Consider the following 27,206-nt stretch of genomic DNA (forward strand, 5'->3'; position numbering starts at 1 on the left):
TCCGTTTCGGTAGTGACACTACCGAAACGAAAAAAAAAATGTTCCCCCAAAAACCTGTTAGGAGTACGTTTCAGGCAATTTAAAGTTGATTGGTAGTGACTTTTTTTTTGGTCCCTAACATTCATCGAGCTCTGGACTTGGCAAATTTTTTTTCGTTTCGGTAGTGACACCATTGTGTCACTACCGAAACGAAAAAAAAATTGTTCCCCCAAAAACCTGTTAGGAGTACGTTTCAGGCAATTTAAAGTTGATTGGTAGTGACTTTTTTTTTGGTCCCTATAATTCATCGAGCTCTGGACTTAGTAATTTTTTTTCCGTTTCGGTAGTGACACTACCGAAACGGAAAAAAAATTGTTCCCCCAAAAACCTGTTAGGAGTACGTTTCAGGCAATTTAAAGTTGATTGGTAGTGACTTTTCTTTTGGTCCCTAACATTCATCGAGCTCTGGACTTGGTCATTTTTTTTCCGTTTCGGTAGTGACACAATGGTGTCACTACCGAAACGAAAAAAAAATTGTTCCCCCAAAAACCTGGTAGGAGTACGTTTCAGGCAATTTAAAGTTGATTGGTAGTGACTTTTTTTTTGGTCCCTAACATTCATCGAGCTCTGGACTTAGTAATTTTTTCCCCGTTTCGGTAGTGACACAATGGTGTCACTACCGAAACGAAAAAAAATTTGTTCCCCCAAAAACCTGTTAGGAGTACGTTTCAGGCAATTTAAAGTTGATTGGTAGTGACTTTTTTTTTGGTCCCTAACATTCATCGAGCTCTGGACTTAGTAAATTTTTTTTCCGTTTCGGTAGTGACACTACCAAAACGAAAAAATAATTGTTCCCCCAAAAACCTGTTAGGAGTACGTTTCAGGCAATTTAAAGTTGATTGGTAGTGACTTTTTTTTTGGTCCCTAACATTCATCGAGCTCTGGACTTAGTAATTTTTTTTCCGTTTACCGAAACGAAAAAAAAAATGTTCCCCCAAAAACCTGTTAGGAGTACGTTTCAGGCAATTTAAAGTTGATTGGTAGTGACTTTTTTTTTGGTCCCTAACATTCATCGAGCTCTGGACTTAGTAATTTTTTTTCCGTTTCAGTAGTGACACAATGGTGTGACTACCGAAACGAAAAAAAAATTGTTCCCCCAAATACCTGTTAGGAGTACGTTTCAGGCAATTTAAAGTTGATTGGTAGTGACTTTTTTTTTGGTCCCTAACATTCATCGAGCTCTGGACTTAGTATTTTTTTTTCCGTTTCGGTAGTGACACAATGGTGTCACTACCGAAACGAAAAAAAAAATTGTTCCCCCAAAAACCTGTTAGGAGTACGTTTCAGGCAATTTAAAGTTGATTGGTAGTGACTTTTTTTTTGGTCCCTAACATTCATCGAGCTCTGGAATTTTTTTTCCGTTTCGCATCTACCAATCGCAGCACGACTGTCCCTCTGAGCGATGGGATGCAGCCTCTACCTCCGTAGCATCTCCCCAGGGCGGTAACGTTAGTGAAGTGGGGGGCAACAACTCATCAACAAAACTCTCAAGAAGGAGATCCTTTAATCTCTATAATACTTCTACTATAAATTCTTCTTTTGGTGGATACGGCAACCTCTTAAAAACAAAACGGGCTCAAGACACAAAACTGTGAAGAATGGCTGCTCTCTCAGCCTGGTTCTGGAACGAGAGGTTTTGGCTGCCACACAATGTAACTTGGGCGGACCTCGCAGACCCAGCGCCCGGGGTAGAGTACCCTAAAGCCGGACACTTGCTCTCTGCCTTGCCGCTGGCGGCTGGGGTTTTTATCCTTAGGATCTTCTTCGAGAGGTGTGTATAATGCGCTACTCCTACCCCCCAAAATGTAGCTTTACTTACAGGTTGAAGAAGTTGAACATATAACGGTTAGGGGGTTGCGGGGCAACTTCACATGATACCCCACTGCTGTTGGGCTGTGTAATAACTGTGTAATAGCACTCTGCTAAAAATCTTGAACTTTTCGTGGCTAACCGCTGTAGCTGGCGGTTTCCTGTCGTTCACTCAAATCAAGACCCTGCATGATGCTAGGGCAGTCTGGTATGCTGCTGCTGTGAAACTGCCATTGTAACATCTTGTGTCTGTAGGCATGGTGATGGTTATTATCAGTGGTGGAAAAAGTACTCACATTTTTTACTTGAGTAAAAGTATAAATAGCCTACTGCAATATAGAAATACAAGTAAAAGTCCGGAATTCAAAATGTACTTGAGTAAAAGTACAAATGTATTGGCATCAAAATGTACTTAAAGTACCAAAAGTAAAAGTACTCATTATGTAGAATGTCCCATTTCAAGTTTTCAAATGTATACAAATCTTTTGAAAATAGCAGATCTACAAGCTCACAATATTTGCCTCTGAGATGTAGTGGAGTATAAGTAAAAGTATTGGAAATTGGAAATACTCAAGTAAAGTACAAATACCTCAAAATTGTACTTAAGTACAGTACTTGAGCAAATGTACTTAGTTACTTTCCACCACTGTAAACCAAAGTGTGGATGAACTTAGTTGTAAACTTTAAATTCTGCAAAAAGTTTCTATGGCAAGGGCTATGGGAATTGCACAGTAGAGAAGGTATTGATGTGATGACATATGGCATTGAAGCACACCCTAACTTTAAATGCACGCATCATGCCAAGCTGCAGGCAGTTCTAGCTGTCTAACCAAGTGCAGACATGTCACAGAGGCGTTTACTTTGGTAACCGGTCCAGAAGCAAACGGGATTTGGTTATTCATTTGACTGTTACACAGGAGGGAAGTTATATTTTTATCCTTAAAAAAGATAAGGCAGGCCCAGGCCAGATTGCTATTATAATACTGATAACACTGGAAAAAACATTGGAATTCCACTTCCACAGTAGGCCTAGTTGATTTCTTGTGGGCTATTATGCTGTGACAAACGTGATTATTCACATTTCCTCCCACCAAATGTCCTCTCTTCATGGGGGTTTAATCTTTGGTCTGATGGCTTTGGTAAGGTTTTTTAGAGAAATACTGGTAGTGGTAAATAATAACAGATGACTGAAGTATGGCATTCGTTGGTGAATCTGAATCACGCCTACTTCCAGGCACTGCTAGTGACTAAACCAACCAAAACCACAAACTGAACAAGCATGGAGAGTGTGATGATGATCCAACTGTTTGATAACGTTTTTCAAAATCACAGGCCTGTCAAGGCTTAGCAGGATTATTTGCATTGACACTGTGAAACATTAGGAAAAAAGTCTTAATTGATAAGTTTATGCATGTCATCTTCTAAAGCACCGTTATACTTTGTTGAACAACATTGCCACGTGCTGAAAATAGCCACAAGGTAGCTACATGGTCACTCACAACATAGGGAGGGAGGAATTATTAGGCTACATTTTGAGCAAGATAAAATGGTTAGAGTTTATGCAGCCTACAGTAAGTAGATTTTCAGGATACGATTAGATGTTAGATGTCATCTTGTGAATCTGGTCTCGGTAGCAAGTGAGTAAAGTGCCTGTGAATAAAGAGCAGTCGGATACAAAAGGTTATCAGAAACCATAGCCGAGGTGTTTGGGCTGTCTCTCTATCGGGCACAATGGTAACCGGGGAAGCTATCATGTGCCAACAGCTTCTGGCTTTTCCGCTCTCACCTGAGGCTCTTAGCCTCCAGGGGAGTGGAGTGCCTGGGGCGATATTATCAGATACCATTAACTCTAGCACTGTCTGTCACTCTGGCGTGGCTGACTCATTCATTTATTCATCAGAAAACCGGCGGACCTGGGCTTGGTTTCCAACACCTGCTTTCCACAGCTCAAACACAGCGTGGTTTTAACCCATTCAATCCGGGATCACATCCACAAATGTCTTCTAAATCCTAACTGGTTTCTGAAAAATATATGTTGTTATGTCATTGGTGCCCAAACCTTTTCATGTCAAGGACCACCCAAAATGATATGTATTTGGCCGTGAAAATATTTTGTTCCAGCCAGGGACCCCCCCCTCCCAGAGCAAAGATTTTAGTTACAAATGTTTGCTTAAAAAAATATAATATTTGAAGATTTGCACTAATTTTTATGATTTTTCAAAAAATAGATCTACAATCTAAAAATGTGTCAATTGCATGTAAACTAGAATATTATTCAAATATTCTCAACCGGCTCTTATTTCGAGTAAAAAAAAAGTACAGCAAATGTACTCACACAAACCTTGTACACATACTGTACACGTATATTCTGCACAGTGTCATACTTCATTTGTGCATACACACACAATCACATACGATAGCAAAACGTTGATGATCCCCTCTCTTTGCCAGCTGCCAGCCATGGCCTGTGCCAAGGTTTGTTTGCTGCACGGCTAGTGGCAGAACAATGGAAAATAAGCCAGTGTAACCTAAACTGGGCCTAGAATAACAGGCCTGCATAGTGCATATCATAACTGTGTTCAAAACCCAAGCCATGTTAACGCTGGCATTTTAGAAAGGTGATCAAAAACTATGATCCTTTATTTCCTACACTGTACAGTATGTAGCCATAAACTTGCCTCTAGGGGCAACTAGCTTGGTCTTGTTTACCAATTACCAGTACTGCTGAGCAGTGCCCATCCCTCCAAACATGTCATTTGTCCCTGTCAAGCCATACCTTAATGCATGAACAAGGATGCTTATCTGCAAGATCCTCTTTTCTCTTTTACCTACAGGCAGTGGTTACTTTAGTCAGGTTGACGTTTATTATTACAGAAGTGAAACAGGTGTTCTTTGTTAGACTCGTTTCTTGTTTGATCATAATCATCATTACTTTGCGGTTGGAACAGTCAGGGTTGTTGGTGTGTGCAGGCTGAGGCCTTTCACTAAGCCCTGTCATGGGTTGAATAGTGTTAAGAATGGAAACAATAATGTGTGAGGGATTATGATCAGCCAGACATGCCGTGCAATCCGCTGTTAACCAGTTTTTCTTATCTAGCGCCATCTAAGTTGTAAGTAGTGGGTATGTCACCTGTTGGACTCATCGTACAAGGAACACCACTGCCTGGGAATAGTTTTTGAGGAAGCGAGGGAACAAATGATGGATGTCTCATGTCATGTCGACACATCCTCCTATTCTGCCATTTGTTGCCCTGAAAACTGACATTATTGTTTCTTCCTGATGTGTCGTTTTCCCTCCGTTAGTTAACCACTTTCACCCTGGTGCCTAAAAAAAGAACAACAACAGTGAAAATGGAAAACCTACAAGCTCACATGTTGTGATGCAACATGTTTAGGTTTGTCACAATTATTACATAATTGCCTAATCACAGTTAGTTGATATAATCACAATGAATTTGCATAATTGATTATTGGTAACGGCTAGTGTCAGTCATTTCTAACGTGTGAGCTTGTAGATTGGTTGTTTTAACTAGTCATTGTACGATGAAGTATACAGGGTGGTTAAACTAACAGTGCAGTCTGCTTTTGTCAGCTTCTAACTTGTAGTAAATCATAGCGAGCTCAGGGATTGCATTCAGTGCTGCATTCTGAACGGTCCCATCCTTATGTGAGTGCCAGGGAAAGGTTTTCTTTCTCAGTCACAGATTGTGCTGCCCCCCTCCGAAGCGTCACCGCTGTGAGCGTACACAGACCATGCCGAGCCTGTCTCCTGGCAACAGGCTTTGTGTATGTTGGAGTGGTCAGGTTCTGAGGATGAACAGGGATGTTTTGACACATGACATACTAAAATATATTGGTTTGTCCCTCTTTTCTCCTGTCCTTATCACTTTTGTTCATCCCATTCCCCTCCTGAGGTTACTCTGCAGGTTCATACTAACAATGGGCTATTTTGACACATTAATCCTCACCGCTGATCACTGGGCCTATGCTTAAGAGAACATATCCCATAAGTGTGGCATAAGGCGAAATAGCTAACCTTTATGAACATCTTAATCACTGACAAATTGTAAAATTATACTCATTACTAAGAGGCTCCCAGGGGCTAACAGAGGACAGTTGAATTAGACTTGCAACGCAACCTACAAGTAGATTAAAGAGCTTTATTCAAAAGAGACCAGTGACAATGGCATTGTTGTCCTGGAGCCTGCATATTAATGTCCCTGACTCACTTTTTAACTTGTGGTTATGTATTGTTCAAGGTAGCCTACACAGCAGACTGTGACGAGAGAGGCATAATATGCATTGCCTGGAGTAATGTTTACCATGATGTCACATGAAGCTGAACTTTGTAGCCCAGGGCTGGGCAGTTCTACCAGGTGACAGGCTTATCCCCAAATAGGTAGACGCCTCTGCCTGGATTATTGTTTTATTTTACAGAATAGCAGTGCAATATATTTATTCTGTGGTGTGATATTGTCACCAACTACTAGACTAACTTTATTTATTATTTAGACTAATACTCCTATGCTTGTATGGTTGATTAATGCCACTTAGTTTTTTGTTTGTTTGTTTTTAACCCAATGCCAGTCGTATAAATCCCTCCGCCAGAATTCACATTTCAGCTAAATCAATTTAACAATGTGAAGTGTAATGGCTATTGCTATGTTAATGATCAAACATGCAACTTCAATCGTTCAACAGACCAGAGGTATTGAACAACGTATTTTATAGGGAATTATATTATTAAGGGAAAGCCTAAATTGGTTGCTTTGTAAATGTACAGTAGTAAGTAATGGCACCACATAGTTTGCAATCCATATAGATTGTGATCCACATAGTTTACTGTATGGTTTTTCAGGTGCCATTTCAGAACTGGATGGGCCAGGTATCAGGAGGCGAAGCTGGTTCATGTTGCAAGACAATAAGAACAGGGAGGAAGAACAAGTGGGAGGTTTTTTGTTAGCGACACAAGCTGGGTTTTCTTTTTTTCACTCCTTCACATGTAATGCATCACAATGGCTCAGGTTATTGGGCAGTAAGTGTCAGATTCCCACCACTGAGAACCATCTCCTATGTACGGCATTGGCACAATGGAATGGAATTACCGGTATTATGAATTAATTATTAGAACAGTGCTGTGTATATATATATTTTAAAAAAAGAAAAGAAAAAAAACAATTTTGATTCAGATTAGAAGGTTGTGCACTCCAAATAAGTTACACCTAGGCCTCGAAAAACCATATTGAATTTTTATGAAAAATAAGAGCTCTATCATGCTTCTACATGTTGTAGAAGCATGATCTCTTGAAATAAATCCATGTAGGGATCGCCTGTAGTGTGAGTATCTTTTTTCAGTGACTCAGCAGACTTGCTCTCTGTCATCAAGAACAAATTGAAAAGCTATCTCTTAAAAATGTACCTCACGCCGCCTAATTAGATCCCCTTGCCACACCAGTCTTTTATCAGCTCTCGCCCTGTTCTTATTATGTTCTCACTCTCCCATTATCTGACCTTCTGTGATCACTAGAATATTTTATGTTACCTTAAGCACTTAAGCCCTGTGTACTTCTGCGAGCAACGAATAGCAAAAATAGCCGATGTACGAGCTCACACAATCTACCACACCATCTTGAAGTTCGAGATTGTAGATCTGCTATCTTCGCTGTGCGACACCATAGGGGATAAGGGTTAGATCTTTGTTTTACCCCTTGCTTGAAATGAAGGCGAGCTACAAATGTATGTTTATTCTGCAGTTCAAAGCATCAGCTAGGCTAAATTCCAAAAAGAAAAAGAAAAAGAACTGGTACTTACTACTTATAAAGATGAACTCATATTAAATGGAAATGCCATGATAGGAAATGGGTAAGTCCCAGGGAATTCCAGCTGTTACAGGGGACTCCCCTTATTATAGAATCAGCATATCACGATGTGGGGAGAACTCTAGTGATGACATCAGGGCTAAGCGATATGGACACAATCACAATATTTTGGACCGAATATCCATATGGTTACAATATTGTGGGGATAACTATTGCTGCGTTCACAAAATATTTACACTGAGATTACTGATAATCTCACCGTAATGCCTATAGTAAGCAAGAGGGAAACCCTTTTTGAAAATTTAAGTTTTTGTCATTTCTACTCGAGTTCCCCCGTAGGCTTGTTCGAATTGTTCAAATTCTTTACTGAAAGCATTTGTTAAGCCAGAGGTCAGGTTGGACAATGATGAAGCATGAAGGCATGGGCTTTTGGGTGGTGTATTCGAGGAACCAAGGAATTTCAATATTCTCAGTAATGCATGGAGGTATTTAATCAGTTTACCGCAAATCTTACTGGTATTGTTTGGCACAGATTGTTTAACACCTTCTGAATCAGTACATTATAGTCCTCTGGTTATCAACTGCAAGTGTTTTTGTTCTACGTTCAATGGGCATTTTCTTTCCAGATTTAGCTTAAAGGTGTTTTTTTCTACGTTCAATGGGCATTTTCTTTCCGGATTTAGCTTAAAAAGATTGAAGGCACTAATTTAAGCTACTGCACTGATGATAAATGTTCTGCAGGGGAAGATATGTAAAAAGTTCAAATTATTGTTGTACACGGTAAAATATAGAGTGCTAATTTAACACTTTTAGAGTTAAATTAACATGCCAGAATTGTCTGTGTAGAAAATGTGATAGTGTAATTTTAAAACACGATTAAGCCTGGGCTGGTGCCTAATGCACCCACTGTGGTGTTAACCAGAGATGTTATCCAAAGCAAAATACTGCATGCTGGAAATGCCACAATAAATAATAATATTGGTCCCCACTCCTTGGGGTGTTTTATGTCACTGTATATTTGCACGGCATACGTGAAATATGTCCCCTGCATTTACCCATCCTGTAATCACTAGGAGCAGTAAGCAGCCATTGTGTGGCGTTCAGGGAGCAATTAGGGGTTAAGAGTCTTGCTCAGGGACACACATCGACACGTTGCTGGCGTGGCCTGGAATCGTACCTGGGACAACCAGGGGCTCTGGCTCCCCAGGCGGGCTCACTAATCACTCAGCTAGTGATATTCATTTGATTTAAAACATTTTTTAATTTCAGACACTTAAAGTGTGTGACATTTTACACAATGAAATCCCTTTTTTTTTAAAAATGATGTCACATTCTATGCTCAATTGATGAGATTTATTTATTTATTTAATATATTTTGGAGCACTGCTTATGCCTGACCTCATAAGGACAATTTCACTGTTTCATGCATGTGGAGGTGTTGACATTAAAATTACTGTCAAAAAAGCATTGACTTGCTCAGAGGTTCAAGGAGCTGACACAGTTGCTCTATGACACTTAAATGTCGCATCCCTGGGCATCAGATGCCATATTCCTCTTTCTCCAGCCAGTGCCGTGTAAACTAGCAACTAATGGCTGAGCAAACGATGAAGCATCTCTTGTGTAGATCCCCATCGGGTCACCACATCATGGATCAGATCCTTCTGTGAAATCATGTTGAGGGCAGCCAATGCCTCCCTGCTTGGCACTCAGCATCAAGGGGTGGATTGGGGGTAATTAAGTCCTTGCGACATGCTAGGGTCATGTCTAGGGGGTGTCTAGGACAGAAGTACATCATGGGTGGGGGGGGTGTACTTCTGTCCTATGGGCCACATGGCTCGGCAAGGTTTACTTATACACTCTTGGATTAAAGTTCTCAGTCGCCACCACTGATTTCAGTCATTTGGATTCCATAGAAGCCAGCATGTCTGTTCTTTGCTTTCTCTAAAAGGATGATTATACTCTGTTGCGTGCCACGCACTGAAAATAGCGTTGTGAGCTTGTAGATCGGCTATTTTCAGTGTTATACATGGCACAATACATGGTGCAAAGCCTCAAATTCAATCTGTGATTTCTTCAACAGGTTGGCTGTATGTAGCATAACATAACAGCGAGAACATACATTTAAAACCTAAACATGATAATTCTACATATTGTGCCAATTGTTTAGGAAACACAGCTGTAGTGTGTGGGGGCTTATTTTTGCTTTAATCCATGTACACTGCATGTGATGGTCTACTCGTATAGTACTTAAGACTATTGTTAGCAATGCTTGTGAACAATATATTTATTTGAGCAAATCTCTTAGTTACACCAACATTCCTATGAAGCCATTTCATTCATATAAGTGAAACATTGATAAAGTTATGGCCATTTAGCCAGAGGGTACAATAACCCCAGTCACTCCCACACAACACTAGTCTCACCAAATAAGAATGCATACCACATAAATTAGGCTATAGTCCTTCCCGCAGCTGGCACGGGTTCAAAATCTGACCCGAGGCTCTTTACTGCATGTCATCCCCCCTCCCTCTCCCACCATTCCTGTCTCTCTGTTCACTGTCTCTGTCTGAAATAAAGCATAAAATGGCAAAAAGAAATGTAGAAAATTAACCATCAGAATATTTTAATGTTTGAATAGCGACCTGTCACACACCCATTTGAATATTTGGGGCCAGCTTTAACGGATGTACGCAAAAAAACAAGCATGTACTGTACGCATACACACACACACACTCATGCATGTGCACAATCACAGCTACAAATACATGCCCAGTTTCCACCACCAAACAACTGAGCAGCACATTAAACCCACAGCATTACTAACAAAATAAGAAAGGTGTTTAAATAGTCTTTTTGTTTTTGGTTGTTTTGCTTTTAATTAATTGAAGTTGAGTTGACCAAGTGAAATTTGATTATTAGCGTAAAGTCCCTGCCTACCACCACGGAGGTTGTGGGTTCAAATCCACCATGGTGCATCCAGCTTTGTAGGGCGTCTATGCTAACTCAATTGGCCCGTGTTCGGGGGTTTGGAAGCCATGTGGGGAGGGTGATGTTGGTCATTGGTAGGGGCCCCTTACTGGCAGGTGAGTCAGTAGGATACAAACAGCAGTTACAACACAGACATGTGTGGGGGGAGTAATTAATTGGCATAACGACTAAATTTGGAAAAAGGGGGTAAAACTATTTTGGCTACTCAAAAAATAATTGATTATTAACAATTTGTATAGTCTCGACGCTGAGTAGGTGCAGTAGCCAGCACCTTTGGCAGGTAACATTGTCAGTATAACCGGTTAGCATTGCCAGAAGCAGGTTAAACGTTGTGCTAAATGTTAATTTCCCCTGGAGCAAGCTTTCCTCCAACTGAACAATTCCACACAGAAGAGTGGAACAGGATGAAGTCCAAACCTTGCATTAATGTCCGCTGCTTGTGGTTGTGCCTTCCCCACTAAGACTTAGCCATGGACTAGCTGTTTCTGATCTTCTTTTATTAAGCACGTTGCTGATGTCAGTCATGTAATGTAACCTAGGTAACCCACGCACCCTGCTGATGTACTACTACTATCGGTGCTGACAAATGTAAACGTAATCATCCCAGATTATTTGTATTCAAATTTTATTGGTTTTGTTTCTTGACTCTAATGCCTCGTTCACACCAAATAAAGCTGAACGCAGTAGGATTAGCTTTTCTTCTTTTTTTTTACTGTATATAAAAAAGCTAATCCTGCTGCACTTCTGCTTTTTTATGTTCAGCTTTAGGAGCTTTAACTCTCCTGTGTTTCCTGTATTTCATTCTCACTGCTGTTGCTGCTATGACACCTGCATATCTCTCCTGGGATCAATGAAGGTTTATCTTTAGCTTAACCTCCTGTGATGATAAACTGCATACTGACCTTGTGGGCTTCTATTACTTTTATATGCATATAACTTATTGTATTGCAGTGATAACATATTATAATAGTGTCATTATTGTGAAATCGGTCTCTGTGCTCTTGGCTGTGTGTACAAGATCTTATGATCTGCTGTCCAGCAGAGAATCAAAATCAGTTGTATTTTCTGGCTTTCAGAGTCTTTTTCACTTTATGAAATCTAGATTAGAACGGACCGTTTATGGGATTATTATTAAGCATGTTATTAAGCACAGTGCACAGTGAAATCCTCAGTGTTAGTATAAAAAGCACACCTGATACATTATTTACATGACTTTAAACCTCACTGTTTAATTTTCTTTTAGTAATGTTAGTTGACATAGTTTCACCTAACAAAACAACCTCAGAAAGTTATGGAAAAGTTCTTGACTTTTATGTCTGAATGTGTGAAAGAACCCCAGATCAAGATATTTACATACCAGACAAAATACAAACTGTATATCAATTGAAGCTCATGCACTAACATAGATATACTACTTAATCTCCTCTCTCTTTGAAAAACTTAATAAACATTGACTCATAAAAAACTCTTCTCTTCTTTCTCTCTTTCTCTTTCTCTCTCTCTCTCTCTCTTCGTCTCGTCTGGTACCAGATTTTGTCTTTGGTGACACTTTAGCGAAACAGGCCCAGTAAGTTATATTTACATCCATACTGACAGAATGTGTACCTTATGGTCTGTAGTGAGACATCCTGTCCTCTGCGTTGACAGGTTTATTGCTGGCGTGTGTGCCCATAGTCTCCACATACAGGCAGATGTGGGGCGGCGAGGTCAGCCCAATGCTGTGTTGGAGAAAGTGTTTACATCCATCACAAAGGTAAACACGCTATTACTAGTTTTTTAGTCTGTATTTGTTTTTTGTCTTATTTGCCCATTTACTTAAAAAAAAAATTGTTTACTATGTGGTTTCGTTCATGCATTCATGGATGGCGGGCTGACATGTTTTGAGTTTACACAGGTGTATGTCAGTTTATTTGAAACTTACATCTTGTCACATGCCATTTGCTCTCGAAAAAAAAAATCTCTGGAGACTGTATGTTCTTTTTATGTTATGAATTGGGTTGCGGTTAAATCCGACAGTTGAGAATACATTATTTTCCTTCAGTTAGCCGCATACACTTTAGTCTTAAAGGTTTCTGGATTGTGACTTTGAGCCTATAGTTAGGTACATGTTCACTTACTGTATGTTATTTAGCCTATATCTGCTGTTAAATTGATCCCCAACAGTGCAAGCCATCAGGAAAATATAAGCTGTATATATTGCCTAATGTTAAATTTCGCTTACATTATGTGCTTCTATTCATACTAATAAAATCAATCGTTAGGCAAAAGTCTTTGTACCCTGTAAATCTCGGTATGGTAACATCCTGATCAAGTGTAAATGGACCCAGTCCATTCTTTCACTCTTGAGTTAAATTAACACTTAGAATTTGACTGTGCACTGACACACTTACACTACTCCAAGCTCAACTAGCCTTTCAACTTTTCCTTTTATCCCTCTTATTTCTTGCAGGCTACACATTACCTTTACTGCACATAAAGTAAACAAAGGAAGGATAGCCAAGGTTGGCTTGGCTCACTGTTCACATTGCAGTGCATGCCCATAGGCATAGTATCACCAACAGCGTTGTCCAAAAAGGTTTATCTTTTTTCTTTTTTGCTTCAAGAGGCCTAGTGAATGCAGGCAACACAGCAGGAGCTAAGCGGGGCCTACTCTGTTTTATTCATCACAAGATCGAAGGCAGTAATATTTTTGAAAGTATTTGACTGGTTCTACAGTAGATCTGAATATAATGCATTTCATTTAGCTAAGAAAGTGAGGCTAAAGTGTGATTCAGACAGCCAGATTAAACTAGTGAAACCACTTCTGTCTGCAACAGTATTCAAGTTACAGGAATTCTGTAGGGGTTATTTCCATTGGAGGAACTATGTAAAGCTGTGTACAAGGAAACAATTATGCAAGACTATGTTTCTACCTACAATAGCAGAGACTCATGAACATTTGCAATGTGTCATGCTCATGAACATTTGCAATGTGTCATTCACTGAAATTCTGACATGGTTGTGCAGCAAATGTCTCTGCTTCCTTCTCTTAAAAACATTATTTTTGTTATGATAAGAATCCCAACCCCAACTCTCTCTGTCCCTGTCTCTCCGTCTCTCCTGTAGAGCCCAGACTCACGGCATCTGGATGGCCTATCCAAGCAGCTGGACTGGGAGGTACGCAAGGTCCAGCGTTGGTTCCGGCACCGGCGAAACCAGGACAAACCCAGCACCCACACCAAGTTCTGTGAGAGCATGTAGGTTTTTTTCCCGAATGCTCTGCTCTCATCTTTGACCTCTCTGTGGGTTTGAGCACACAGCATAGGCTATAGCACAGTGCTTTCTGTGAGGATATTGTGTTATGTGTGTGTGTGTGTGTGTGTGTGTGTGTGTGTGTGGGGGGGGGGGGGGTCAAGTTTATGCGCATGATATGTTTGAGTTTCACACATTATCATTCAGTGAGAGTATTGTCATTTTCAAGGTTGTATTATTTGGTTTGTATATAATGTTGTCATGGCTACATCAATAATGACATCATATCTTATTGCAACTATTTTGTTTTTCATTAATTTTCTAGGTGGAGGTTTACATTTTATCTATGTATATTTACATATGGGATCCAGTTTCTGTGGCAGGTGAGCCTGGCACAGCTCTGCAAAGAGCAGTGTACCTGTCAGGGGAGAGAGATTTACTGTTTGCTCAGACAAATTGTAATCAATAGGCTTGTGTTTATTTTCCATACATACAGTAATAACAATAGCATTTGTTTGCTGACCTAATATTGTGTTGTTGTACAGTGTCCCTGGATGTGGAATACACGTCATTGCTGGTACAATTACCCTTATCAGGTGAGAAACTGATTGGTGTATGACTTTGCTGTGCATGTTGTTTGTTTATTATTGTTCTTTCCTTGAATTCACAGGCCCATCTTCCAGGCCCATTTTAAGGAGCTTCAACTTATTACAATTTTATAGTATCACCAATGACACAGAAACCTCTAATCATCCTCATACTCAACCTACCTGAAAGCAAACGTTAATGTCTGTTTACTTTTACTTTGCTGCCCTCATCTGCGTCCTTGTATAGATGACATTATGTCACAACAAGACTCAGTGAAAAACACAGTATTATTAGGCTGGGCTTTTGTGTGGAATTGTGGGCATTTTCCTAGAGTGATAGTCAGTGATGGTGTCTATCATGTGCATTTCTCGATATGAAATGTTCATCTCCAATTCTCTGTTGTGGTCCCAGTAATATGTATTGTTAAAGTGCTGTAACATGACCAATGCTGTAACTTGGTCACCTGGTCACCTGTAACTTGACCAATGGTGTCATTTGGTCGTGTCACTCATTTACCATCAAAGTCACCCTTAGGTCTGACCCAGCCAAGAAAAAGGTGTGAGCAATGTTGATGTACCGTATATACTTATATATGGTTTTATATATTCATATTCCTGATATAGAGTCACATGAGTTCCAGACCCTTTATTGTTGTAGTTATATTTAAAGGTTAGGTAGATTTGCATGATGACAGCAGCAGCCGAAACATACTATATATCTGACAGGTACACTGCTCTTTGCAGGGCTGTGCCAGGCTCACCTGCCACAGAAACCGGATCCCATATGTAAATATGCATAGATAAAATGTAAACCTCTGTCTTGTGTACAACATATACAAGACTGAGGTGATAGGGACTGAGCTTGACTCTGTGGTGTCAATGGCAGAGAAGAGGACTTTGGCTAAGGCATTATCCATACTGGATGCTGTTGAACAGAACAAATTTCCTTCGTGATTAATAAAGTATCTATCTATCTATCTATCTATCTATCTATCTATCTATCTATCTATCTAGTATCTATCTATCTATCTACAGTATCTATCTATCTATCTATCTATCTATCTATCTATCTATCTATCTATCTATCTATCTATCTATCTATCTATCTATCTATCTATCTATCTATCTATCTATCTATCTATCTATCTATCTATGTATCTATCTATCTATCTATCTATCTATCTATCTATCTATCTATCTATACCTATCCATTTCGCCTCAAAACAAACAAAACAATTTAACTGTTGAAAAGTAGTGAGTTTTGTACTTGTGGTGAGGTGGGCTCAATTCAGAGGCAGCTAAATCCTGAAAGTTAGTTTAACATTACGTTTTACACTCTTGAGTAACTAACAACTGTTTTGCATCGGAAATATGACCCAATCCACCTTTTTCTATCAATGTCTAGGTCCTGACTCCAGGGATTTATTACTACTATGTAACAGAACTGGCCTTCTACTGGTCGCTCATGTTCTCGCAATTCACTGACATCAAAAGAAAGGTGAGTAGTACCATGGAAAGTACTGTCAAAGAGAGAGAGAGAGAGAGAGAGAGAGAGAGAGAGAGAGAGAGAGAGATGAAGAGATGGGTTGAAGGGGCACTGCTGTGGTTGCTCAGTGTTGCCACTCCCTGTTTCACATTTGCAAATACACGTATTGTTCCTCATTTAACTGTGTGTCTCTGAGTGTGTCTGTGGGTGTCTTTCAGAATGACTGTCTGTATTTGTACATCTAAAATCTAAAAGAGAGATTTGTGGTTTTGCTTTGTCACAAGCTGTTGTAACTGTGCTCCTTTGTGGAGGGGGTCATGTCATGTGATCTTCTGCTGGAGAAGAAAACGTGCTCAATCTCTGAATGTCAGATAGACTCAGCACTTACTATCATGTGACAGTGGAGCAAGCCTAACTCTAATAGAATTATGGAACTTCCACCAAGTACCAGGGGGTTGGAGCTGGTGTTCACATAGTGCCACAGACACTGTCCTGACTTTATTGGTTCATTTATTTCCTCACAGCGAATTTGTAGTGTTTGATAAAGATAAATAGGTTAGTAAACCTTTTTTTATTAGTCATTGTGTTGGAGGTTTGGAGCCATATCAGCCATAGCTGAGTGCCTTTGTGCCACCTAGTGCCTTTGATTTAATTATGTTATTCATGGTGTGACGTAGAGATGAAGTAGCTAGCTCTTACTCAACTGAATGCTTCTGTAGATGCCTTTCTATTACACTAAGGCTTTAGTGGCCAAAGCCTCCAAACAAGCCCAGCCTTATTTGTATAGAGTGCCAAAGTCTGACATCACTGCCGCTAGAGGGCGCTATCCCCCTGGGTCACAGCATTATTTATTCATAATGGAATTCCCATAAGGGAATCTTAGATCGCATCATAGAACTGTGTTCCAAAAATAAACAAACCACCCCGGCGATTTTACTCATATGGATATGAACTGACTGTGAAAAAGTAGTAATTTATCCAAAGAGTAAGACTTTTTTATTTTCTTCTCCAAACACAGACGTTATCAAATGTAACTCAATATGATAAACAACACAGAGTCACATACCTGACAAAATCGGCATGGTGATTTGTTTATTTTTGGAACACAGTTCTTATATGACGCAATCTAAGATGTGCCCATAGAGATTCCATACAAATACAAAAAATAACGCTGTGACCCAGGGGTACTGGGAGTGACGTCAGCACTTCGGTGCTATATTATCTAACATACAGTACAGTATGCTCGACAATGATAGTAACATTGGGACACACAAGTGAATCTTGGCTGTGAAGGGCGTTTGGAAGTTTACATAAGAAATGCCAATGCATTAAACATAAAAATAAGATTTGTACTAACCATAAAGGTGCCAATTCTTAACCGAGCTTCGGCCATAAACGAAGGTCTGTTGAGTAATCACTCCTATTTAAATTTTAATTAGCTAACACTAATGAGGTGGCCAAGTTTTACGACCTTGGAATGAGTAGCAAGAACATGGGTCCTACTCATGCATGGCAAAAACACTTTCCAAAGTTGCTGGTTGTAACTTAATAGAAAAGCCTTTTTGCTATTATCATTAGGCTAATGATGTAAAAGTAAAGGCCTGATGTAAGATGTAAAGTGTAAAAGCCTGTACAGGCTGCAGTTTGGCATGTCCCCTGAAAAAGGCCATGATGACAAACGGTAACTATATGATTGTACTGTAGCTATCCGGCTCAGCTGTAGTTGTTTTATATGATATTATGGTCTTGCTGTGCAGCAGGGAATGACTAAAGTGGACCATGTTTTTAAGTGTGAAAACAAGACAGTCTCCCTGTCACCCCTTTTGTGGTTGTCTGGAAAGATCAAGTCAGTCTGTTCAAGGCCCTACAGTCATGTACAAAATATAACATAATATAAACCTAACCGACCATAACCATCTAGATGTGTCAAATCAAGAGTCTGTGTGACACTGCTGGTCGTTTCCTATAAAGGCTTGAACATCGTCTTGTTTAGAAATTCTGTGTGTGAGAGATTTATCTCATGATTCATGATATGGTTGTTGTGCGTCTCCTCTCTGCACTTGAACTCAAATGTAAATTTTAAACTACTTGCCACTTGGACTGAAAACAAATTCGGTACTACTAACATGGTTGAATGCACTATAGTATACAACATGCTGTCTTTCTGAAGCCATTTACTCACAAAGCAGCAATACTTTAGAGACCGTTTCCATCTGGTTTTGCCCTGTTCAATAATAAACATAAAACAGCCATTTCCATTCTGTAATGTACGTTTAAGTCATTGGAAACCCTTAATGTCTATATGTGATAGCCTGTAAAAACAAGAATGCCCACTACACTGATGTATAAATAATGGCATTATTTAATTATGTGTGTTCTGCTGCTGCTCTGTGAGGGAATAAAAGGTCATTGTGAATACCATATTGCTCCCATATTCCCCACATTAACGCCACAAGCACAACTCAAGCGAGTTCAGTTAATATGCCTGATGGGGAAACTCATTTGCCGCAAGGAGTTACTTAAAATATTCACCATAAAACTGTTCAACCATAACAGCCGTCTCTTTTGGTCGTTTTATGTGCTCTACGCTGTTCATCATTAATGGGTCTTAGATGTTAACTGTGTTGAATTTGTCTCTTGTGTTGGTGAGTATGTGTTGCGGTTTTAAAAACCCACAACACACAAGTTAAAATGACAACCACACCACATGCAGATCTGCCCTCTGCTTTGTTTTGTTTTTTAACCACAGGACTTCCTGATCATGTTTATCCATCACCTGGCTACCATAAGCCTCATCAGTTTCTCCTACGCCAACAACATGCTGCGAGTCGGCAGCCTGGTCATGTGTGTCCACGATTCGTCTGACTTCCTGCTAGAGGTCAGTTACAGTAAATATAGTTACACAATACAACACTGTTTGACTTGTAGTCACCCTGCACTGCAAAATATGTGGAATGAATTGACATTTCTTGACTTTCCCAAATTATTTTAGAAAACCCAAAACTATATCTGCTATGATTGTTTAAATATGCTTGAACGTTATCTCTCTTTCTCTCACGCGTGTGCTCTCTCCATATCTCTCCCTCTTTTCATATCCCTCTCCGTATTTCTCTCTCTCTCTCTCTCTCTCTCTCTCTCTCTGTCTCTCTCTCACACACACACACACACACACACACACACACACACACACACACACACACACACACACACACACACACACACACACACACACACACACAGTGTGCTTACTGCTTGCAATGACATAACGTTACGTTTTCATGGGACACAATATTTACCATGCTGCTTCATTTGGACTTCTTCAAATCTCACATGTAGCCTATGTTATGGCTACGACTCTATAGACACGGCCAGTCGGTGTAATAATAATTCAAATGACCGTAATCATTGAAAAGGTTGGGGGATCAAAAGTTCCCTGGCCAATTATTATTTAGTCACAAACACTTAATTAATTTTGTTAACTTAGCGTTAGACAAAAATAACCAAAAAAAACAGATCTATAAGATCACAACGGGTCGCATTGCAACGCGTTGTATATGATAAACATAAAGCAGTGGCAGCCAAGGCTGTTTGAAAATCTTGATAATCTAGAGTGTTCGCGGCCCACCCATCTGACCACTTAATAATGGGATAATGGGATGGCAGTAACGGCCGCGTGCCTTTTCAGAGCATGTTTATATTAATGATTGATTGTGTTCCACCTTGGATCACCTTGGATCAATGGAACTAACGTACTATAAATATGTTTTGTAACATATTATAAGTATGAATTAATATTATATGTATTAATGATGAATTGGGTACAATGGACCACAATGAAAACAAGCCCCTGGGGCTTGTTATCCTTTTAGCATTATCTTTGACTGTACTACCTGTACTGTTAATAATCATGTTAATATAGGATTCAATCAATCAATACTTTAAGTTCTAATTTATCGGTTGTCACTTTTTTGATATTAATGATATAATCATTAAATCTTAGTGTTTTGCCAATTATTTGGAGGCCCACTTGCAATACCCTCGCAGCACACCAGTGGGCCCCGGCCCACAGGTTGAGAACCGCTGCTGTAATTTAATCTAATGTGTTTTTTTCTCTACAGGCAGCCAAGCTGGCCAACTATGCCAAGTCCCAGCGCTTGTGTGACTTCCTGTTCATTGTTTTTAGTGTTGCATTCTTCATAACACGGCTTGTCATATTTCCAATATGGTAAGTGCCATCATGCCATCCACCGAACTAGAATAAATATTCTCATTTTTAAATGACGCTAAGGTTAAATGATAAATATACTGTAAAGCAAGTAAATAAATTATATCAATTTTATGTTCATTATTTGAACTACTTGGGAACGATGCAAGTCGGTAACGATGCCATTTGGTAATGCATGCCACACCCCTACTAGACAGACAGACAGACAGACAGACAGACAGACAGTAGGAAACAGAAACAGACATGTTTTGCATCACTCTGTTAAAGAACTGATATCTATTGTGCACGCTACCACCTGTATTGTTGCAGCAGCACAAACGTAATGCAAAGCTTAGCCAATCCGGGAAACCGATAGGTTGGGATAGCCAATAAGGCTAGCCACACACACCGATTCAGTGTGTCCTCCACAGACCAGCAGACAGACAGACGGAGGTTTTGGGAATCTCGGTTCTGGACAACCCGGTTACCCCACCAGTCCGACCGAATTCCCACTCCTCACAACTGGTCATCTGCGACACGCAGACCAAGTTTGCCGTCCATTGGTCCGGCCCGAGTTATGCCCGGGACAGATACACAGACAGACACAGATTTCATGAATTAATAGATAGATAATAGACAGATGAATCAGTTTAATTGTAACTAGGAACAGTATTCAAGATGGCATGCCCTCCCACACTTATGTAGCCTATTTGGTCTGAAGATTCATTACCGTCGACACAAATCATCAACAATTTTTCTTTGTCTTATCCGCTGTTCTGGGATATGGACAAATGTCTTGGTTTTAGCACTTTCTGTGAGCTAATTTATTTAGGCAGAGCTTATTTCTCGACAGACAGCTGAACGCTAAAGCTCTCTCTCCAGAGGCATTGTGGCAGACAATAGAGAGACCTATCATTGGTGAATGTAACCTGAGCAGCTATATTCAATGTCTTGGTGTGGTTGAGGGATAATGCTAGAGCTGCTGCTGCTAGAACAACCACCCAGGACTGAAATCCATACCTCGTCGAGGGGGGTAGGACCTGATGACAAACACCTGCCACTCATCCAGCTCTGGGGAACATGTGGCCATACCGTAATGTTGCAACAGAGTGAATAGACCCATGATGGCTGTCGCCTCTGGCAAATTGGCTGCGTTGCTCTCACCGGCACCCAAATGTGAATTTGGCCATGCTCTGTTTTTGTGTGAACACTACACCAGTAGACGTGACTAGTGATATAATTAAAGTGCAGCTTGCCAACTTGTTCATGCTACGATTAAATATTTTGTCTACATGCCTGTGTGTGTGGAAGACGGGTTTGCACATGTACAGTTTGCACATCGGTGTAGGTATGCTGATATTAGCTATATGATTGTGTTGGAGTTTGTTCATGTGTGTGAGTGATAGCGTGAGTGAACTCAAGCACAACTAAGGCTATTATGTGCATCTGTGTGGTCATGCATGCATGTTATGATGTTCTTGTGGTTTTTCCCTCTCCAGGATCCTCAACTCTACCTATTTTGAGAGCTGGGCCATAATCGGACCATATCCTTCCTGGTGGCTCTTCAACTCTTTACTGCTGGTCCTTCAAGTGCTGCACATCATCTGGTTTTACCTCATATCCCGCATAGCTATCAAAGCCATGCTACGTGGCAAGGTGCGTAGATGATATGGATTGTTGGATTACTGACAGATTATACAACTAAAGGCAGCTAGCTGTCATAAAAATCCTGTTCTTTACTGCACTTTCACGGCATAATATTCAGATTACTTTTTTCACGGAAATACATTGTTGCAATGGCCATTCAGCCAAAATGCAGTTTGAAGTAATCTTAGTCGTGAAAAGCACATGTATGGGAAGGGGGTGAGCAGGTCTTAAAGCATGGTGCTGCCAAGGTATTTCAACACATTTGACAGGAGCTGAGGGAGGGTAGCCTGAAGATTGGTCGGTGGCGTTATGCCTCAATGAAACCGTCATACTGCACATCAAGCCTTGTGACTATCAAATTATCACATAATGCAGCTTTAAAAGGCTTTGACCTGATGGTGCTTATAACTACATAGAGGAAGAATAGCAGGCGCTCGGGTGGCGCAGTGGTAAAAGTACCTGCCGACCACCGGGAAGTCTAAGGGATCGAATCCACTCCGCATTCCATCCGGCTTTGTCAAGCGTCAATCTAGGAACCCATTGGCAAATCAAACCGGGGAAAAAAAGAATTCCTTTGAATTTGCCTCTAGGGGCACTGCCCAATTCCCTGTGTAGAGACCGGATGTCGGCACGTTCACTCTCCTTCAGCCCTCTTCCGGTGATGGTCCTTTGTTTTCATTCCTAATAACAACAACTCTACACGTTGTAATGGGAGTTGCCGACAGATTCAGCTGCGGAGCTCTGAATCTGTCTTGAGAGATTAGTCAAGCGTCTATACCAACACAATTGGCCCGTGTTCAGGGGAGGTAAGGCAGGCGGGGCAGGTGATGTTTCTCACAGCATGTCCTACGGGCTGAGGCAGCACCTGTCAGCAGGGAGTGGTGGGCAGGAGGAGTAGGACAGAGGCACTGCGTCCTCCCGGTGGGGGCTCCTCACTGGCAGGTGAGCCAGTAGGGTGCAAGTACTGACAACACACAGAAAATGTGCAGGGAGGAATTAATTGGCATAAGGGGAGAAGGGGCAAAAATAATTGGCTAAAAACAATTAAAAACACTTTTAAAGAGGAAGAACTGTTCAGCATCATCTAAAAACTACCTGCAAAATTAAGCACATGAAAGTCATGTATTTTTTTTGTCATATACAAAAATAATACATTAAATATATTAAAACGAACTAGTGAACTACTAGAATGAAAGCAAAGAAAAGTGCGTATTGATATGCAGTATGTACCATCTGCATGTGAGAAAGTTTGACAACAACACAGCAGCTGTTTGTCCTGAACTGGCTCTCCTTTTTGTTTCAATCTGTTGTTCCTGACAGTGTCTCATTCTTTCTGCAGACGCAGTTCATTTCCTATCCCTCGGGAATGAGAGGGAGGGATCCTGTCTTTCTGTCCCTTTTTCTCCACTGAGCCCTTCTCGCTTCTCTCTCCTTTCGCTGTGTGCTTCACAACTATACCTTCTCTGTTCTTTGCTGTAAGTGTTAGTTCGGTCGCTCTTTAGGGATTGCGGCTCTCATCATTCATTTACCAATCCCAAAAGGATTTGTATTGCACTTAAATTGCACTGAAACAAACAAGGCTGCCATTGTATCAGATCGAGGTTTATTCCTAGACGTGCATCCAGGGACTACGGTTGCCTCTAAGCTAACACTGGCTCATTTACAGTGATTACTAATTTATTTATTCATGTGCGCTACCCTTGTAAAACAAATTACAAATACAAAAATAAATCAGCAAAAGCACACCTCCACCCATAATTGGGGGGAGGTGTGCATTATGTATGTCATAATGTGGTAATGGCTTCTATTGATGTCAGGTATGTCCAACAGTTTCTCATTTGGCAGCAGACAGTTGAAGTAGCCCACACTGCCTCCCTGTGGGGGAAATGAGGATAACATTGCAATGCAAATAGAACTTTTTCCTGTCTGTGACATTTATTGAAAGGGTTGTGCAACAAAGTATGAATTGGCCCGTACGTACACACACACACCAGTCTACAGATGAACTACATGAATTAATGGCCATTCTACACAAACCATAGTCTTTGTTAATTTCTCTTCAGTGCGGCCTAACAATTCACCTAAAACTTTTCTCTGTTTGTTTGCCAGGTGTGTAACGATGTCCGCAGCGATATCGAGAGCAGCTCTGAAGAAGAAACTGACGTACCCAAAGAGCAGCTCAAAGCCTCCCCTCTCACCACCACCTCTCCTAAGGGTGAGAACGGAACTAATGGCATCTGTGCCACTATCAAAGCCAGGGCACAGAACCACAATAGCAGCTGGTGACACACAGATGGGACCCCCACCCTGCTCCGACTGCAACCCGGGCCCTGCAGTTTGTCCATCATGTCTCACAGAACACTATCATGTCTTATGCTATTGCCTGGACATTCATGGTTCTGGGTCCGCAATCACACACATCATCTCCTACCGCACTCGACTTACGAGTCAGTCTCTCTGTCGGTGACGGTGAGTGTGCACAGATGTGTTTGAACAGGCAATGGATATGCAGACTGACACCGACTAAGGCGATACATTACAGAGTCCTGTAGTGAAACCTGTTTGTTTTGTTTGTCCTGAGTTTTGCTGCAGATGTTTGGTTTGAATGTTCTCTCCCAGTTTTATTGGTCAGATGAACCGTCTTTTTTTTACTGCATTGTTCTGCAACTTAAATTGGTCTGTTCTGTTTTACTGTATTTTTACTACTTCTGAGACCAAATGTATGAATTGTATGTACACTAATGTTGCTTGTACTTTGGATTTCACTACCCATCTAATACTGAGGAATCGGGTTTGAAGACTATGCTATGTCTGACAGTCTGACTGGTTCTCAGTTGAGTGCCTTGTAAAAAATGTATTTCCAAATATATTAATTTGTTGACAGCTTGCTTTCTCTATTTGAATCCTACAAAGAAACATCACATTGCACTATGAATGGGCTTCGAATAGGCTTTTTAATATTTTACAAAGTGATACAATAGCACTTAAGTCCTTATGCCTTCCATCTGTACAGTATTTCTCTACTAGGACAAAGCTGTTGACCACTTTCAACCTGCCGGTCCTATTTTGGGCTTGTCATAACTGGCGAAAATGTTAATCTTTCGAAAATATCAGATCTACAAGCTCACAACATGCGCTGTGAGCTTTTAGATTGGCTATTTTTGCCGTGCCACACTGCCATATGAATACGTAGTCAGTGGGGTTTGAGTGGTTAAAATTAACATTTTCTTTGTTAATCTTGCCTGGATAATTAACAACTTAATACGCAAGACATTTTCCTTATGAGAGAAACACACGTCACTCACTCATAAGGTAACCACCACACAAAAGTCCATGAATAGAATAAATATATTTTACCATGGAAATATAGGTAAAAGGAGAAATTTAAATCTCCTTTTCCATGTAAGATAACAATACATTTAGTCCTTCAGCAGATCTGGGTCCTGGTTTTCTGCTGCGATTTGCAGCTGTTTTTGCTTCTCCATGTAGCGGTATCCTCGCATTACACACAGGAAGCCCCCATAGAGTGTCAACGCCATCATGGAGGTAGAGAAAGCCCGATACCCAATGTCAGCTATGCGCTTTCCAAAAGCCATGGTGATCCAGGAGAAGGTCGCTGTAGGTGAGAAGAGTTAACATGTCAGTTTACATATTGCTCCTGTGATCTTTGTTACATGAATATTGTAATCTCTATTATGTATCATAATAGAGATTTCAAAGACACAGGTGAACAACCCTGATATAAATCGTCAAGACAGACCAGCGCATTCCCAGTGGGTGCCCGCTGTCTCCCGTGGGTGCATGAGCTCCCGAGCACCCACAGGATCGGCGCCTATGTTAGTGACCACAGCAATCATACGAGCAGCGTTGGAAAGTCTTGAAGCTCAGGGATGTGCGATTGTCGATACGTTGACAGCCCATTCATCCAAGATTCATCCACAGAAAAGTCCCATCTGATTGTATTAAACAACGTTAAACTCACCAAGATTGCAGCTGTACGGAAAGCTTGCATTATCCTCTTTGTATCTGCCAAGTTTTTGTTTCATAAAAATCCACCGTAGACATGTTATTAGCTACTTTCTGTTGATAAATTCTGTGCAGGTGATAATTCTGCTGGAGTTTGGAAGCACTCATTTTCAATATTGCAACGTCCTGCTGCCTCCTGCAATATGTGCAATTTAGAAACGGGTGATACACAGGACCGTTGAGTGATTTCCAACGAGCGCTTCCAAACTCGAACACTTAGAAGAATAATCACCTGCACGGAATGTATTAACACAAAGTAGTTCATAACATGTCTGGTTGACTTTTATGAAACAAAGACTTGACAGATACAAAGAGGATAATCCAAGATTTCCGTACAGCTGCCTGCAATCTTGGTGAGTTTAACGTTGTTTAATACAAACAGATACGACTTTTCTGTTTTGATGAACGGGGTGCCAAGGGTTGGTATTGCAACTCTAGATGCCATAGCTAGTATCTGAATTGCTTGCGGCTATAGGTGTAGCTCTGTCTTTTCTTGACCAATGACTGAGGAGGCACTTTTATACCGTGTTTTCTTCTGCCATATTTGGACAACATCCATCATGTCCAAAGTATGTCCAGTGGTGGAAGAAGTACTCACATTTTTTACTTAAGTAAAAGTGCCAATACTACAATGCAGAAATACTCTGTTATTCAGAATTTACTTGAGTAAAAGTACAAACGTATTGGCATCAAAATGTACTTAAAGTACCAAAAGATAAAGTACTCATTATGCAGAAATCTTCCATTTCATGTTTTCAAAATGTATAAAATCATTTTAAAATAGCAGATCTACAAGCTGGGCTTGTAGATAGCTTCAAATATACCCGAAGTCTATAGGGCTTAAGTGGTTATAAAGCATATTTTGTTGTAATATTTAAAATCTACAAAGTAACTAGTAACTAAAGTTGTCCAATAATTGTAGTGTAGTAAAAGTACAATATTTTCCTCGGAGATGTAATCAAGTAAAAGTATTGAAAATTAGAAATACTCCAGTAAAGTAAAAAATATCTCAATTGTACTGTACTTGAGTAAATGTTTTTGAACTCTACACACCAATGATTATGTCCAAACTAAGGAACCTTATTTACACCTATGGCTGTTCGCCGTGCTATAGTGAGGCAAATGTCATAACTCATTTAAAAACTGTTTAACTTACACTGTGGTAAAAGTCGATGTTTCCAGGCTCAAAGTGTAGCCCTCTTCCACTGTCAGGTTAGCTAGATGACAACACGCTACCTGCAACAACAGAAAGGGTATTATGTGCACATTTATCAACCTCAAGAAAATAAAGACTCGTCCCTTTATATTCGGATGCTTTTGTTTCCATTTGCTTACCTTTGTTTTTGTTTTGTTTAGGTTGATAACCGCTG

The 27,206-nt window shown here is 40.4% G+C and overlaps 1 protein-coding gene across 1 annotated transcript; it reads left to right on the top strand.

The window, feature by feature from the left end:
• The first annotated feature begins 1,470 nt into the window (after positions 1-1,470).
• cers5 (ceramide synthase 5) lies at positions 1,471-25,230 on the top strand. Its single transcript, XM_084063205.1, has 10 exons — positions 1,471-1,810; positions 12,303-12,408; positions 13,761-13,891; positions 14,212-14,269; positions 14,432-14,482; positions 15,879-15,971; positions 18,709-18,837; positions 20,078-20,184; positions 21,663-21,819; positions 23,920-25,230. Exons 1-10 carry the CDS (start codon positions 1,638-1,640, stop codon positions 24,094-24,096), a joined length of 1,182 nt encoding a protein of 393 aa, XP_083919331.1. The 5' UTR covers positions 1,471-1,637; the 3' UTR covers positions 24,097-25,230.
• Positions 25,231-27,206: the final 1,976 nt, after the last annotated feature.

The sequence above is a fragment of the Gymnoscopelus microlampas genome, assembly GCF_963454915.1.
Source record: "Gymnoscopelus microlampas genome assembly, chromosome: 7".
Taxonomy (NCBI): domain Eukaryota; kingdom Metazoa; phylum Chordata; class Actinopteri; order Myctophiformes; family Myctophidae; genus Gymnoscopelus; species Gymnoscopelus microlampas.

Coding starts and splice junctions, on each gene's coding strand:
- cers5 (XM_084063205.1), top strand. CDS start 1,638: ATGGCTGCTCTCTCAGCCTGGTTCTGGAACGAGAGGTTTTGGCTGCCA. Junction 14,483..15,878: donor GGTACAATTACCCTTATCAG/GTGAGAAACTGA, acceptor ATCAATGTCTAG/GTCCTGACTCCAGGGATTTA. Junction 20,185..21,662: donor CTTGTCATATTTCCAATATG/GTAAGTGCCATC, acceptor TTCCCTCTCCAG/GATCCTCAACTCTACCTATT.